This window comes from Nicotiana attenuata, unplaced genomic scaffold (genome assembly GCF_001879085.1).
Source record: "Nicotiana attenuata strain UT unplaced genomic scaffold, NIATTr2, whole genome shotgun sequence".
Classification (NCBI taxonomy): domain Eukaryota; kingdom Viridiplantae; phylum Streptophyta; class Magnoliopsida; order Solanales; family Solanaceae; genus Nicotiana; species Nicotiana attenuata.
This window is the reverse complement of record NW_017671138.1, coordinates 60,451-74,852: the sequence shown is the minus strand read 5'-3', so window position 1 is coordinate 74,852 and position 14,402 is coordinate 60,451. Positions and strand designations below refer to the sequence as shown.

General features: G+C 38.7%; 1 protein-coding gene across 1 annotated transcript; it reads right to left on the bottom strand.

The window, feature by feature from the left end:
- Positions 1 to 5,676: 5,676 nt before the first annotated feature.
- Positions 5,677 to 7,104, bottom strand: LOC109206178 (uncharacterized mitochondrial protein AtMg00810-like). Its single transcript, XM_019368970.1, has 4 exons — positions 6,963 to 7,104; positions 6,713 to 6,839; positions 6,542 to 6,623; positions 5,677 to 6,141 (listed from the first exon to the last, which is right to left on the bottom strand). Exons 1-4 carry the CDS (start codon positions 7,102 to 7,104, stop codon positions 5,677 to 5,679), a joined length of 816 nt encoding a protein of 271 aa, XP_019224515.1.
- Positions 7,105 to 14,402: the final 7,298 nt, after the last annotated feature.

Below are 14,402 nucleotides of genomic sequence, written 5' to 3'. Positions count from 1 at the left end.
GACGTATAACGTATTGAATTAATCCAAAAAGTTATTAAGTGTAGTATTGATATAAATAGAATTCTATTTTAGAGAGATTTTAGGTTTGTTACTAGGTGGCTAAGTTACTTTTCTCCAATAAATAGAGGGGTTCTATTCCATTGTAATTGATCCCAAATCAATAAGAATTCTCTCTCAGTATTTTTCTCTACAATATTATTATTCTTCTTTTATTGTTCATAACACGTTATCAGCACGAGACTCTATCCAATTGAGTAGAAGCTTTGGGATTGAGCATAATGATTGTCAATTGTTCCATGAACTTACTTCATGATTAAATTCTGAATTTAAGGTAAGTATTTTACTTTATTTTTCTCTTTTAAACTCTTGACATTCTATAATTTGATTTTAAATATAAGCAAAGACAATAAATTGTGATTATAACTCTAATAGAGTTTGTAAGAAATTATAACCACGTGAAGTGGTAAAATTTCTATGTCTTGCCATGATCAAATTCATGTATGATTGTGGGCACAAGAAGTGAAAACCCCTCCCATTGAATTTGCTCCCTTCTCATTCCCTTAAGAGTATGTGATAACAGTATGTGATAAGCCTGAAAGAAGACAAAATTATTACTATGAATATATCAATGGATGTGGACGTGCAATAGACGAAATTATAATCGTCATCATTGTGGTAATGAGAACAATAAGGATTCTCAAAATAATCCTTCATTTTATGAAAGTAATATTTGTAATCGATTTGACATGAGATTTTGTAAAGCACATATAGATGATTATGGTCCATTCATGATATGAATGTGACAACATGTGATTTATGAATACATATTCATTCTTGGAAGAATATGAACGCGCTAGTGGTAGTGAATATACCACACTCACCTAGAGAATGAGGTTTGAGGGGAAATAAGAAAATAATGTCATTATTATGGCATGAATGGTCATTGATCACATACCTATTGTACGCCATATTTTGGCGATGTGATTATTAAAGTGCAACAGTAATGCAAGGAACAGATCTTGTATATAATTTTGACCATGACCATAGCGGTATAACTTTCTCTTTAAAAGAGATATTCACCACATGGATGTTGATGAATATGTGGTAGTACAAAATTAATTGAGAGTTCTGGAAGAGCCAATTATTACTATTTTGGAGGAATACAATTAATTATCATGTCAATTTATTGTGTCGTAGTAAGCCTCAAAGAAACTTAATTGAGTTTCTAAAGTATTCGCGAAAGCGGTTGGCTATATTGAGACTATAAATAAAGAAAAAATTTAATATCTTCTATTACTACAACTTGTAGCGGGGTAATATTTATGTGAAAAATTATCTGCTTTATTCTTCAGTTTGTACTACACAAATAAAAGAATACCACAAGAAAGTGAATGTCTATTGATATAAAACCCATATCATAATAAACTTGGAGTTTATTCATAATTGCACACGTCATGGTGTAAACTAATAGTTTATCAATATTGATAATTTATTCAGTTGGCATAGTTGATTTAGCCGTGTTAATTTAAGTATGATGTGCGGGAAAAAAATATATGAGAATTCACATGGGTAAATATTAAAGAACTAGAAAGTTCTTTACGAATTCTCTTATGATGCTTGTTCTCATTAATTAATATACCAACTAAAATTGGGATTGAATCTCATGAATGCTGCAAATATAAAAGGTGAATATGGGCCCATTCACCTTCCATGTATACCACATAAGATGCATCTATGATATGGTCACATGTGCAATTATTATTGACCCGCAACCTGGTGTTTGCGAGGTAACTTGCTCAATAATTTAATTTAGAGCATAATTTCCAGATTTTTATTCAAGATAGTTCATCTTGATAAGTTGGTATACATCATAGTTGGTTTAACAAAATGATTTATTGAGTGCCTCCACTTAATAGTTAAACTATTTCTTATAAGAACAAAGTTATATATATCAGTTTGATATACGTTATGTACAAAAGTATATTACATTCTCTGCAACGATCCGACCGGTCGTTTTGAGCTCTAGCGCGTCGTTCGGCGGTTTGAGGCCATGAGTAGCTTCACTTCAGGTATTATGACTTGTATGTATGGTCGGAATCAAAATTCGGGAAGTTCGGATTGGATTTGGAAAGAAAATTCTCATTTTAAAAGCTTGAAGTTGGAAGAATTGACTAAGATTGGATTTTGAGTAAACGACCTCGGAATCGGGATTTGAAGGTTCTAGCAGATTCGTATGATGATTTTGGACTTGGGCGTATGTCCAGATCGGGTTTTGGATGACCCGGGAGCGTTTCGCCGCCTATTGTGGAAGTTAGCATTTTTGGGTGAATTTCATAAATTTGGGATGAAGTGCATTTCAGTGTTGACGATGTCCGTTTGGTATTCCAAGTCTAGGAATAGCTCCGTATGGTGATTCTGGTATTGGGAGCGCGATCGTAAGTGGATTTGGAGGTCCATAGGTCATTTTGGAGTCATTTGGCTGAAGTTAGAAATTTGAAGGTTTTTGAGAAGTTTGACCGGAAGTGAACTTTTTGATATTGGGGTTGGATTCCGATTTCGGAAGTTGGAGTAGGTCCGCAATGTCGAATATGACTTGTGTGCAAAATTTGAGGTCAATCGGACGTGATTTGAAATTCTAAAGTTCATTAAGCTTGAATTGGAGTGCGATTCATGGTTTTAGCATTGTTTGACGTGATTTGAGGCTTCGAGCAGGTCCGTGTTATGTTATAGGACTGAGTTGTGTGATTGGAAGGGGTCCCGGGGGCCTCACGTGAGTTTCGGACGTGCGGGAGGAGTTGAAAACACACCAGATTTTCTGGTGTATTTGGCAGCAGTTGCAGGTCTCGCAAATGCGAGAAATTGTTCGCATTTGCGAACCTTGAATTTCCGAGAAAGGCTTCGCATTTGCGATGGAGCCTGACCTGAGGCAGAGTCCGCATTTGCGATGTTTTGGGTCGCATTTGCGACCTCAGCAGAGTCCGCATTTGCGACTTATTTGTCGCATTTGCGGCCTTGGCAGGGGAGGCCCGTGTTCGCATTTACGAACCAGGTGTCGCAATTGCGACATCTGAGGCCTATGCACAGCTATTAATTTCGAGACTTAGACCATTTAGCTCGTTTCCTGTAACGACCCGGCCGGTCATTTCATGAGTTACTGCTCTGTTTCCCCCATTTCTGCTTCATATTGCTTTGTTTATCGGTTCTATGTATGATCGGGTTGGTTGGCTCGGGTTCGGAAAGGTTTTGGTAAGGTTTGAGACACTTAGTCTCTTTTAACAAAGCTTAAGTTGGAAAAGTCAACCGGATGTTGACTTATGTGTTAGAGGGCTCAGATGTGAATTCCGATGGTTCGGATAGCTTCGGGAGGTGATTTGGGACTTAGGAGCGTGATCGGAATGTGTTTTGGAGGTCCGTAGTAGATTTAGGCTTGAATTGGCGAAAGTGGAATTTTGGCGTTTTCCGGTTGATAGGTGAGATTTTGATATAGGGGTCGGAATAGAATTCCGAAAGTTGCAGTAGCTCCGTTGTGTCATTTGGGATGTGTGTGCAAAATTTCAGGTCAATCGGACATGGTTTGGTATACTTTTTTATCAAAAGCGGAAATCGGAAGATTTTAGAACCTTAGGCTTGAATTCGATGTGATTTGGTTGACTTGATGTTGTTTGAAGTGTTTTGAAGATTGGTATAAGTTTGGATGGTGGTATATGATGTGTTTGTACATTTGGTTGAGGTTTCGGGGGCCTCGGGTGATTTCGGATGGTTGACGGGAAGTTTCGGTCTCGTAGAAGCGAAAATGGAGCCGCAGATGCGGCTAGGTTGAAGGCTAGCTGAAACCGCAGAAGCGGTCGAGGAGGCGCACCTGCGATGGCGCAGGTGCGATGTCTTAACCGTAGAAGCGGAAATTGGTCGAGTAAGTGGAAACCGCAGGTGCGGCGCTTGGGACCGCAGAAGCGGTTACGCAGGTGCGATATCTGGACCGCAGGTGCGAAAAGCCTGGTCAGAATGTATATATTTCTTCCTTCGCGATTTTCAGAGGGTTTCACCATTTTTAAACGCGAATTTTGGAGTTTTGGGCGATTTTGAAGAGAGAATTCAAGGAGACTTCATTGAGGTAAGGTTTTGGATTATGAAAACTCATTTCTTTGGTATTAATTCACAGATTAGAGCTGTAATTAAGGGAAATTAAGGGTAAAATTTGAGGAAACTAGGGCTTGGAAACTTAGGCCTAGACTTGAGAATTTGAGGGGCCATTTGTGATCGGATTTTGGAACTTTCGATATGCATGAACTCGTGGGGAGATAAGGAGTCTAATGATGTAAAATTTATCGAATTTCGAGACGTGGGCCCGGGGGTCGGGTTTGGTTAATTTTGGGAATTTCGTTGTTTTTCGATTGTTTTCGAGTGGGCTTTGTCCCTTGAGCATATTGTGATGGTTACGTTCTGATTTTTCTTAGATTCGGAGCATCCGGAGGCCGATTCGAGGGGCAAAGGCATTGCAAGCTAGAGTTTGGGCCGGATTGAGGTGAGTAATGATTTTAAATGTTGTCCTGAGGGTATGAAACCCCGGATTACACAGCGTTAGGCTATATTGAGGTGACGTACACGCTAGACGACGAGCGTGGGGTCGTGCACCGTTGGGAATTGTGACTTGGTCCATCCCGAATGACTGTTTTACTGCGTATTTGGTTGCAAATTGCTATATGTTATCATGTTTTGGGCTAAATGCCATATTTGGACTTCGTGCCAGCTGTTTGGATCCTTAGGGGATTTTTACTGCAATTTCCTCACCATTTTGACTTTATACTTGTACTCAGTCATGCTATATTTTACTGTTTTCATAACTCAGCCAAGTTTACTCTGTTTTAAACACCTTAAATGATATTTTTGAGCTGAGCATAATGTTTTACTGTTGCCCGAGTGGCTTATGAGATTCTGACTGAGTAAGGCCGAGGGCCTGTGTTGTGAGGATACTTCTGGGTCGGGCTGCACGTTGCAGCGATGATATACTGATCATGATTATGAGGCCGAGGGCTTGAGATTTGTACGCCACGAGGTGGCTTGTTGATATTGTCAAGAACAAAGAAAGCATGAGAGAAATTGAAGAATGACTATCTCCATTACTTGATTCAAATACATCAGATACATTGGTATTTATACACAAGAGAAAATATCCTACACTAAATGTAAATCCTACAAAATATTCTTCATATATTCTACAACTAATGCTACACAATATTCTACACTAAATGTAGAATATCCCTAATAATATCCCATATATTCACCATATAGAGAATATATTAATGTAGATATTCTACAATCTGTCCATTATGCTAACATCCCCCCTCAAATTGATGCTGGTGGATCGAAAAGCATCAATTTGCCTACTAGAAACTGATGACGCTGTCGTGCCATTGATTTTGTAAACACATCAGCTATTTGAAGATCACTGGATACATGTGGAAGAGTAATAACTCTTCTATCTACAGCTTCTCTTATAGAATAACAATCCACTTCAATATGCTTGGTTCTTTCGTGATAAACTGGATCGGTTGCAATCTGAATGGCACTTGTGTTATTAGCATGGAGNAGGAGTAGGATTAGAATTGAAGAAATCCAAATTCTGCAGTAAACCACGAAGCCAAATAATTCGGAGCAGAAGCGACATTTGCTCGATATTCAGACTCCGTTTGAAGATTTTGAAACACGATCTTGCTTCTTGCTCTTCCAAGATATCAAAGAATCTCCGAGAAACATGCACCATCCCGTGACAGAGCGGCGAGTATCAGGACATCCAGCCCAATCAGAATCACTAAATGCAGTAAGCTGAATAGGAGAACCACTAGGAAAGAATAATCCACGAGTTGATGTTCCTGAGAGATATCGAATGATGCGACGAACTGCCACCAAATGTAGATGACGAGGAGTCTGCGTATATTGACTGACTTGTTGAACTGCAAAAGAGATATCAGGCCGAGTAATAGTAAGATAATTTAGGCTCCCAACTAATTGTTGAAACAAAGTTGGATCAGGAAGAAGATCCCCTTCATCGCGATGATACTTTACATTCAATTCCAATGGAGTATCAACAGAGGAAGATTCTTGAAGACCAGCCAAAGCAATCAATTCCTGAGTATATTTGTGCTGGTTTAAGAACACACCTTAAGAATTATAATGAACTTCCAACCCCAAGAAATATGTTAGAGTACCAAGATCTTTCATGGGAAAAGAATCCTTAAGCTGCTGTTGGAGGCTAGTGATTAATAAAGAATCAGTTCCTGTTATAATGATGTCATCCACATATACTAGAAGAAGAACACAACCTATAGATATTTTTCGAAGAAACAAAGATGCCAGGGGTAGATGCCTTAGATTAAGAAAGGGTTGGTAGGCCCTTAGTCCATTCCCGATGATCCTCTCCTGGTCAATTAATACTAGATATGACCTCAAAATAAGAGGGGGGCAAGGTCGGCCAAAATGAGATTAGGAGGGCGCCCTTTTTAAAGAGCCAGCCTGTCTTTCAATAGAAACTATTGGCAATTACCTTAGTCATTCTCTTATATAGTGTAGTCCCCATAGCAATGGGCCTCGGTCTAGTGAGGTTTTGCTTTTTTGATGTCGACCTCCTTATAAACATTGAATGATCCGATTTACTTATTTGAAAACCGGCTCCTTCCTCTACTCCTATTTCGGCTCTTATACATGCTGCTGTCACCTTTCAAACCAAGCTCTTGGTGCCTCATACGTGATGTCGAATTCAGACAGAAGCAGTAACCATCTTGCGGTCCTTCCCGATGATCCTCGATACAGAAGAAAGAGTTCGGGCATTATTAAATATGGGACTGTAGAAACGCATTCAGTCATCAAAAAAGAGGATTTGCTTGAATATCGAGGAGTTTGTGCTACTAAGATTTAGACTTCAATTTGTCTAATCAATTCCTCAGTTTTCGGAGAGTCATATTTACCTTGTTCAAAAGAGAAGTGAATCAAAGTAGATCGAAACTTGTCAAACCAAGCTCTAGGAGCTTGTTTTAATCCATACAAAGACCGCTTCAACTTGCAAACATCTGATGTAGGTGATGAAAACAAACCAGGTGGGGGTTTCATATAAATATCTTCTTTCAGATCACCATGGAGAAAAGCATTTTTACATCCATTTGATGAAGAGGCCAATTCTGTGAGGCAACAATAATAGTTCGCACCGTAGTCATTTTTGCTACTGGTGCAAAAGTCTCCTCATAATCCACACCATACTCCTGTTTGTTACTAAGAACAACCAAGCGAGCTTTGTTCCGATCTAGAGTTCCATCAGAATGAAGTTTAATTGAATAAACCCATTTACATCCAATTGGGCGTACATTTGAAGGACATGAAACAATGTCCCATGTGTTATTTTCTTTAAGAGCCAAAAGTTCTTCCTCCATTGCTTTCTGCCAACATTCATGCTTGCAAGCTTGTGAGTAACAAGTTGGAACAGAAATAGTGGATAAAGTAGAGGAAAAACCATACCAATTAGGAGTATTTCGTTCTCTGGTAGATCGCCGAGTAGGCTCAAGAGGAGCAGGCCTTGAAGATATCTCATATTCTGGTTGTGGAGCAGTCTCAGGTGGCGGATCAGTTTCGCAATGGAGTAAAGTTGGGCGACGTCGTTCATACACATATCCGGGTTTGAACCGCTTAGAAGAAGATGACAAATCCTCAAAAGTAGGAAGAAGAGGAGAAACAGAAGTTGACTCAACATGAGTGGGAAAGAAATATTGATTCTCAAAGAAAACATTTCTAGAAATACGAAATTTGTCGGAACTTGGATCATAGCAAATAAACCCTTTATGCGAAGTACTATAACCCATAAAAGCACATTTAGCAGACTGAGCAGAAAGTTTATTGCGTTGAAAAGGAGGCAGATGCACAAAACAAACCCAACCAAATGTATGAAAATTATGATAGCTAGGATTATGGTGATAAAGACGATAATATGGAGACTCAAGATTTAACACTTTAGATGGCAGTCTATTAATTAAATAGACAGCAGTAGACAAAGCTTCCACCCAGTATTTAGATGGGACAGAGGACTCAATCAATAAAGTACGAGTTACATCTAAAAGATGACGATTTTACGCTCAGCAACCCCATTTTGTTGTGGTGTATATGGACAAGAGCGTTGTGAGACGATTCCTTTCTCAAGCAAGAAATTATTGAATTCATGAGACATATATTCTCCACCAGAATCAGATCTTAATATTTTGATGCATGTAGAAAATTGAGTCTCAATGTAAGTCAAAAATGTCTTGAATATGGAAAATACCTCAGATTTGGAACGAAGAAAATACACACATGTAAGCCGACTATAATCATCTATGAATGTCACAAAGTACTTGAAATGAGCATGAGAAATAATTGGTGAAATGCCCCAAACATCACTGTGAATGACATCAAAACACTTTTTAGCACGACTACCAAAATTAGGAAAAGGAAGAGTTTTACTTTTGCCTAATTTACAAGTAGAACAATCAAATGAAGCAGCTAAAAGCTGATTTTTATTTCCCAATAAACCAGAATTTGATAAATGAGACAACACTATAGAATTTGGATGTCCAAGACGCTTATGCCAAACCTCCGTTTTACTAGCTGTAGAAGTACAAGCAAAAGACAGAACACGAGGAATGGAAAAACGTATAGGAAACAATCTTCCAACTTTAGGCCCCTTCGCGATTATCGTCCCCGACACCTGATCCTGCACAAGGCAACCATTACGAGAAAAATTCACATCACAATTATTATCTACCAATTGGCCAACTGAAATAAGACTAGTTTAGAGTTTTGGTGATACAAAAACATTCTTGAAAGTTTGAGTAATATCCCCAACCTTGGTAATGGGTAAATTACTACCATTCGCAATCTGAATTTGTGATGGACCATGATAGTCACGTACATTTTTTAGCATGCTAGTTGAGTTTGTCATATGATTGGAAGCGCCAGAATCAACAAGCCAAAAATTAGATGTAATATCGTTACCTTGTAGCCTCAAAGCTGAAAAGGCTGACACAATCATTTGTTGTACCATTTCAGGAGTAAGAACTTGTCCAACTGTTGGAATAGCAAACTGGTTGCTAGTTCCAGTTGAAGATGAGTGATCATCAGTCGAACCATTTATCCCAGCTTGAAAAGCATTGATCTTATGGTTTTGAGGACGTGTGGGACACTCTTTGATAATATGCCCGTGCTGCTTACAATAATTGCAGAACTTCTTACTACAATTGCTAGCAATATGACAATATTCTTTGCACTGTAGCATTGCGTGGTGCTCATATCCCTGCCCTTTCTTTTTCCTTGAGCAGCAAATGCAACAGTATGAACACTTTCTTGCTTGAAAGCATTTTGTGTGAAAAGACGCTGCTCTTCACGAAGTAATTCCCTAAAACAAACATCCAAGGAGGGAGGCGGGTCACGATTCATTAAGTTAGAGCGAACACTCTCAAAATCAGATCGCAATTTCATCAAAAATTGGTCTCGCTTGCTTTGCTCATGAACTGCTTGAATTATAGATAGAGATTCAGCAGGTATTTTAGCATAGACAATATCAGTAAATTCAGCCCATAAGTTCTGAAATCCAGAAAAATAATCCTGAACAGAGAGACCTCCTTGAGAGTAATTAGCGATTTCGTGCTCTAGCTGAAATCGTCTTGCGCTATTGTCTTGGTTGTAAACCTTTTGTAAATAATCCCATATGGCCTTTGCAGTCTTGTACGGCCTGAGATTAAGAACAATAAGAGGGTCAATTGACCCTAAAATCTATGTCATCACCCGAGCATCTTTGACCTTCCACTGACCTAACTTTATAAGATCAGTAGGAGCAGGATCATTTCCATCTATATGGCCCCATAATTCTTTTCCCGTGACAAAATAATTGAAATTGAAATTCCCAAGCAGAATAATTTTTTCCAGTGAAACGAACACTGAAGGACTCAAACTGATGTGAAGTCATGTTTTTGAATAGAGAAAATCAAAAAACACAATGATACGGAAAAAAATAGCTAGAATAACCAAGATCAAGATCAAGACCAAGATCAAAAGCCCTAGATGCTTAGGACTGCTTGTTGACGAAAAATCAAGAGAACCAAGAGAACTAAACTTTCAAAAAAAATATATTTTTTTTTGAAAGGAACCACAGATGAAAGACACTAAGAATCAAAACTATGAAAAGAAGGCTCTAATACCATGTCAGGAACAAAGAAAGCATGAGAGAAATTGAAGAATGACTATCTCAATTACTTGATTCAAATACATCAGATACATTGGTATTTATACACAAGAGAAAATATCCTACACTAAATGTAAATCCTACAAAATATTCTTCATATATTCTACAACTAATGCTACACAATATTCTACACTAAATGTAGAATATCCCTATAATATCTCATATATTCACCATATCGAGAATATATTAATGTTGATATTCTACAATCTGTCCATTATGCTAACATATATGAGGCCGAGAACCTAGTGATTATGCCACGAGATGGCTTGATATTGCGCTTGGGCCGTAAGGGGCCCCTCCCAGAGTCTGTACACCCCCAGTGAGCGCGGGTACCCATTGTGATATGAGATAGAGCCCGAGGGGCTGGTATTGTTCTATGTTATTGCCCGAGGGGCTGATTCGTTTGTTATTGTGCCCAAGGGGCGGTTTTTATGTGTTTACCTTTTCTAGCTGCTTTTCCTTTATTTGTTTAACTGCTTAAAAGATGCTTTATAAGATTACACTGTTTAATTGCATTTACTGATTTTATTCTGCCTCTTATAGCTTATTGTTGTGTTTAACGTGATTTTGTATTGCTTGGTCTTCATTTATGGTTATTACTCACTGAGTTGGAGTACTCACTTTACTCCTTGCACCCCTGTGTGCAGATTCGGGTGCTACAGGTCCTGCTTGCGAGGGTTGAGAGTTGTCCAGCAGATTTTGGAGATTCACTAGGTAGTTGCCCGGCGATTCGCAGCCCAGTGCACTCTCCCTCTATCTTATTTCCTTCTGTTTTTAGTTATGTAATAGTGGAGTAGACCTTTCAGACTTGTAGTGTTATTTTAGATGCTCATGACTGGTGACACCCCGATGTCGGGTTGTGTTTTATTTCGCAAACTGTATTGCTTACCTTAGATTGGGATTTTATTATGTTAAAGACTTAATATTTATTATTTTAATTGCTTAAAATGAATTGGAACTGTGTCGGCTGGCCATGTCTTCACGAGAGACGCCATCACGACCGGGTCCGGGTTTAGGGTCGTGGCATTTCCTTTCATCTCTTAGGCGATTTTTGGAGCTTTTGGAAGAGGATTTTCACCTAGAACTTTGAGGTAAGTAATTTCTACACAACATGAGTTTAATACATAGATTATGGCTAGATTAACATGTAAAAATTGGTAAAATCAAGGGTTCAGATGAAAAATCTAGGTTTTGGACAAAAATGAGATTTGACCATGTTTGGAATGGAGTAGAAATCATATATTCTTGATCCTTAGGTTATGGGTAACAGCTTTCTTCAAAAATTTCGGAATCCGGGCACACGTGGGCCCGGGGATGAATTTTAGGAACTTTGCATTTAGGGTTGGGAAATTAGTTTAATAATTAAAATATGAACTTTTGAGCATGTATTGACTAGTTCTTACCCCATTTGAATTGTTTTTTTGGATCGTTCAGCTCCGATTTGGAGGTTTGAGCGCGTTCTTGAATTTGGATATAGGCTTCGGAGCGAGGTGAGTCTCCTTTCTAACCTTGTAAGAGGGAATTGTTCCCATAGGTGAATTAATTGGATATGTGCTTCTATCTATGGGGGCTATGTACGCACGAGGTGACGAGAGTCCGTGCGTAGCTACTATTATGCTTAAGTCTGGATAGTCTAGGACCCAAAAGCATGTTTTACTTGCAATATTTGATATCTCGTTGTCAATTTAAAAAAGATTAAATAATATCGAATGTGTAAATGAATATCTAAAAGACTAGTCACCGTTTCCTTGATTTTTAAGAGAGAAATTTGCCTTTTTCTTGGATAATTGCTCCTTGATGAACTTGATTGACTGTTTGAATGTATTTATATATTGTGGAGTGGGCCGAATGCCTCGGTAGATTAAATAGATGCATCTATGGTTCACACCATTCGACCTTCTGGGAGTGCACAGTTTAATATTGTTGGATCGGGCCGTACGACATCGGCATGATTTGCGCATGCTTGTATTGCTTGCCTTGAGATTCATAGATGTTGATAATTGTACTCCCTGGCCTGAGATAAATGTATAAATGATAAAAATGAATTTGAGAATTTCCTATAAACGAAAGAATTATTTATTTGCCTCATGCTATTGAGTTACAATCATTTTTATGAAAACCCTCGATTTATGTAACGACCCGATTGGTCGTTTTGAGAAATTGCATCCGGTTCGACAGTCTGAGGCCACGAGTAGCTTCATATTATGTATATCGACTTGCGTGCATGGTTTTCGGGTGAATCGGAGTCGAATTGAAAGAAGGAATCTAGTGTTGGAAGCTTAAGCGGTGAGAGTTTGACCGGAATTTGACTTTTGAGTAAATGGCTCCGGAATGAGTTTTGGATGTTCTCTGTAGCTTTGTATGGTGATTTTGGACTTAGGCGTGCGTTCGAATTTGGATTTGGAGGCCCGTAGGGTAGTTTGAGGCATTTCGGCGAAAGTTGAAAAAATTGAAGGTTGGAAAATGGAGAGGTTTGACCCATAGTTGACTTTTGTGTTATCGAGGTCGGAATGTGATTCCGAAAGTTGGAACAACTCTGTTATGTCATTTGGGACTTGCCAGCAAAATTTAGTGTCGTTTGGAGTTGATTTGATATGGTTCAGACGCGTGGTTGCAACTCTAGAAGTTCTTGAAGTTCATAGGGATTTTCATGCGTTTTGGCATCCAATTCATGGTTTTAGAAGTTCTCTTGATGATTTGAGCGTGCGAGCGAGTTCGTGAGGTGTTTTTAGACTTGTGTGCATATTTGGTTTGGAGCCCCGAGGGCTCGGGTGAGTTCCGGATTGGTTTCGGAATGATTTTTGCCTAGTCTTTGATTTCTGGTTTTGGTACCATCGCATTTGCGATGTATTGGTCGCAAATGCGACAGCCTCAATTGCGAAGAGCCATAACATTTGCGAGGTCTGAGCTGCTGGGCAGAGTTCGCATTTGCGAAAGCCCCTCCTTCGCATTTGCGAAGATTTTGTCGCAAATGCGACCTTAGCAGGGTAATTCCAGGCTTCACATTTGCGAAGCTTTCTTCGCATTTGCGAACCCAGTGTCGCAAATGCGACATCTGCAGCCTGCTAAAAGCTGGGTATTCCGAGTTTTTGCTCATTTTTCATATTTTTGAACCCTAACTCTGAGAGGGCGATTTTGAGAGAAGATTTTCATACCAAATCATTGGGTAAGTGTCTCTAATCAATTTCTAACTATATTTTGTGATTATATCTTAGATTTAACATCAACTTCATGAGTATCTAAAGGAAAATTTTGGGAAAATTGTGAAATATTTCAAAAATATAAAATGATGATTTGAATGACCAAATGGTATCGGAATTAGATAATTTTTGTATGGGTGAACTCGTAGCGGGATGGGTATTCAATTTTTGTAAATTTTGTCGGGTTCCGAGGTGCGGGCCTGGGGAGTTGACTTTTGTTAACTTTTTGCAAATTGTATAAGAATCATAGTTTTGTTAATTGAACTTATTTTCTCTTGCATTGGTTGATGTATTCAAGTCGTTTTTGGCTAGATTGAGCCGGGCATTGATGAATTGGTAAAGGAAAAGCTAAATTGAGTATTGTATTGGCCGGATTGAGGTAGTATCTTGCCTAACCTTGTGTCGGGGACCCCTCCTTAGGAATTGAGTCTTCTATGCTATTCGTAGTCCGTGCACGCGAGGTGACGAGTGTGTGCTCGTACTTATTTGTGGAAAAATTGCCTTTAGGTTTCTTAGGTCCTTATGTTCGTTAAGTGGGAAGTTTTACGATATGATTGTGTTTCCTTTTTGCTTCTTTGCCTCTATATGCTCCATACAATGTTGTCCACTTTTCTCTAATTCTTACTTGTTACTTGGCCCTTAATTGCTTTGATTGGAGTAATTGTCCTTCTTATTGTTTTGTTATTCTTAATTGTAAAATTCCTCTATGACTCCGTGCCTATATGCCATATGTCCAGATTGTTGTGGTTGTCGGTGTAGTTATCACGTGCCTTATATGTCTTGTTGTTTTGTAAAGTTTGTTGTGCTTCTTGATTGTTTCGTGATTCTCCTGTTGCCGTGTATTCATACTCTTGGTGGTAGAAATCCTTGTGATTGGATTGTTGAATTGTTGTTGTTGTTGTTGATTTTAAACTATGTTGAGGAGGAATAAGGGAGAATTGATG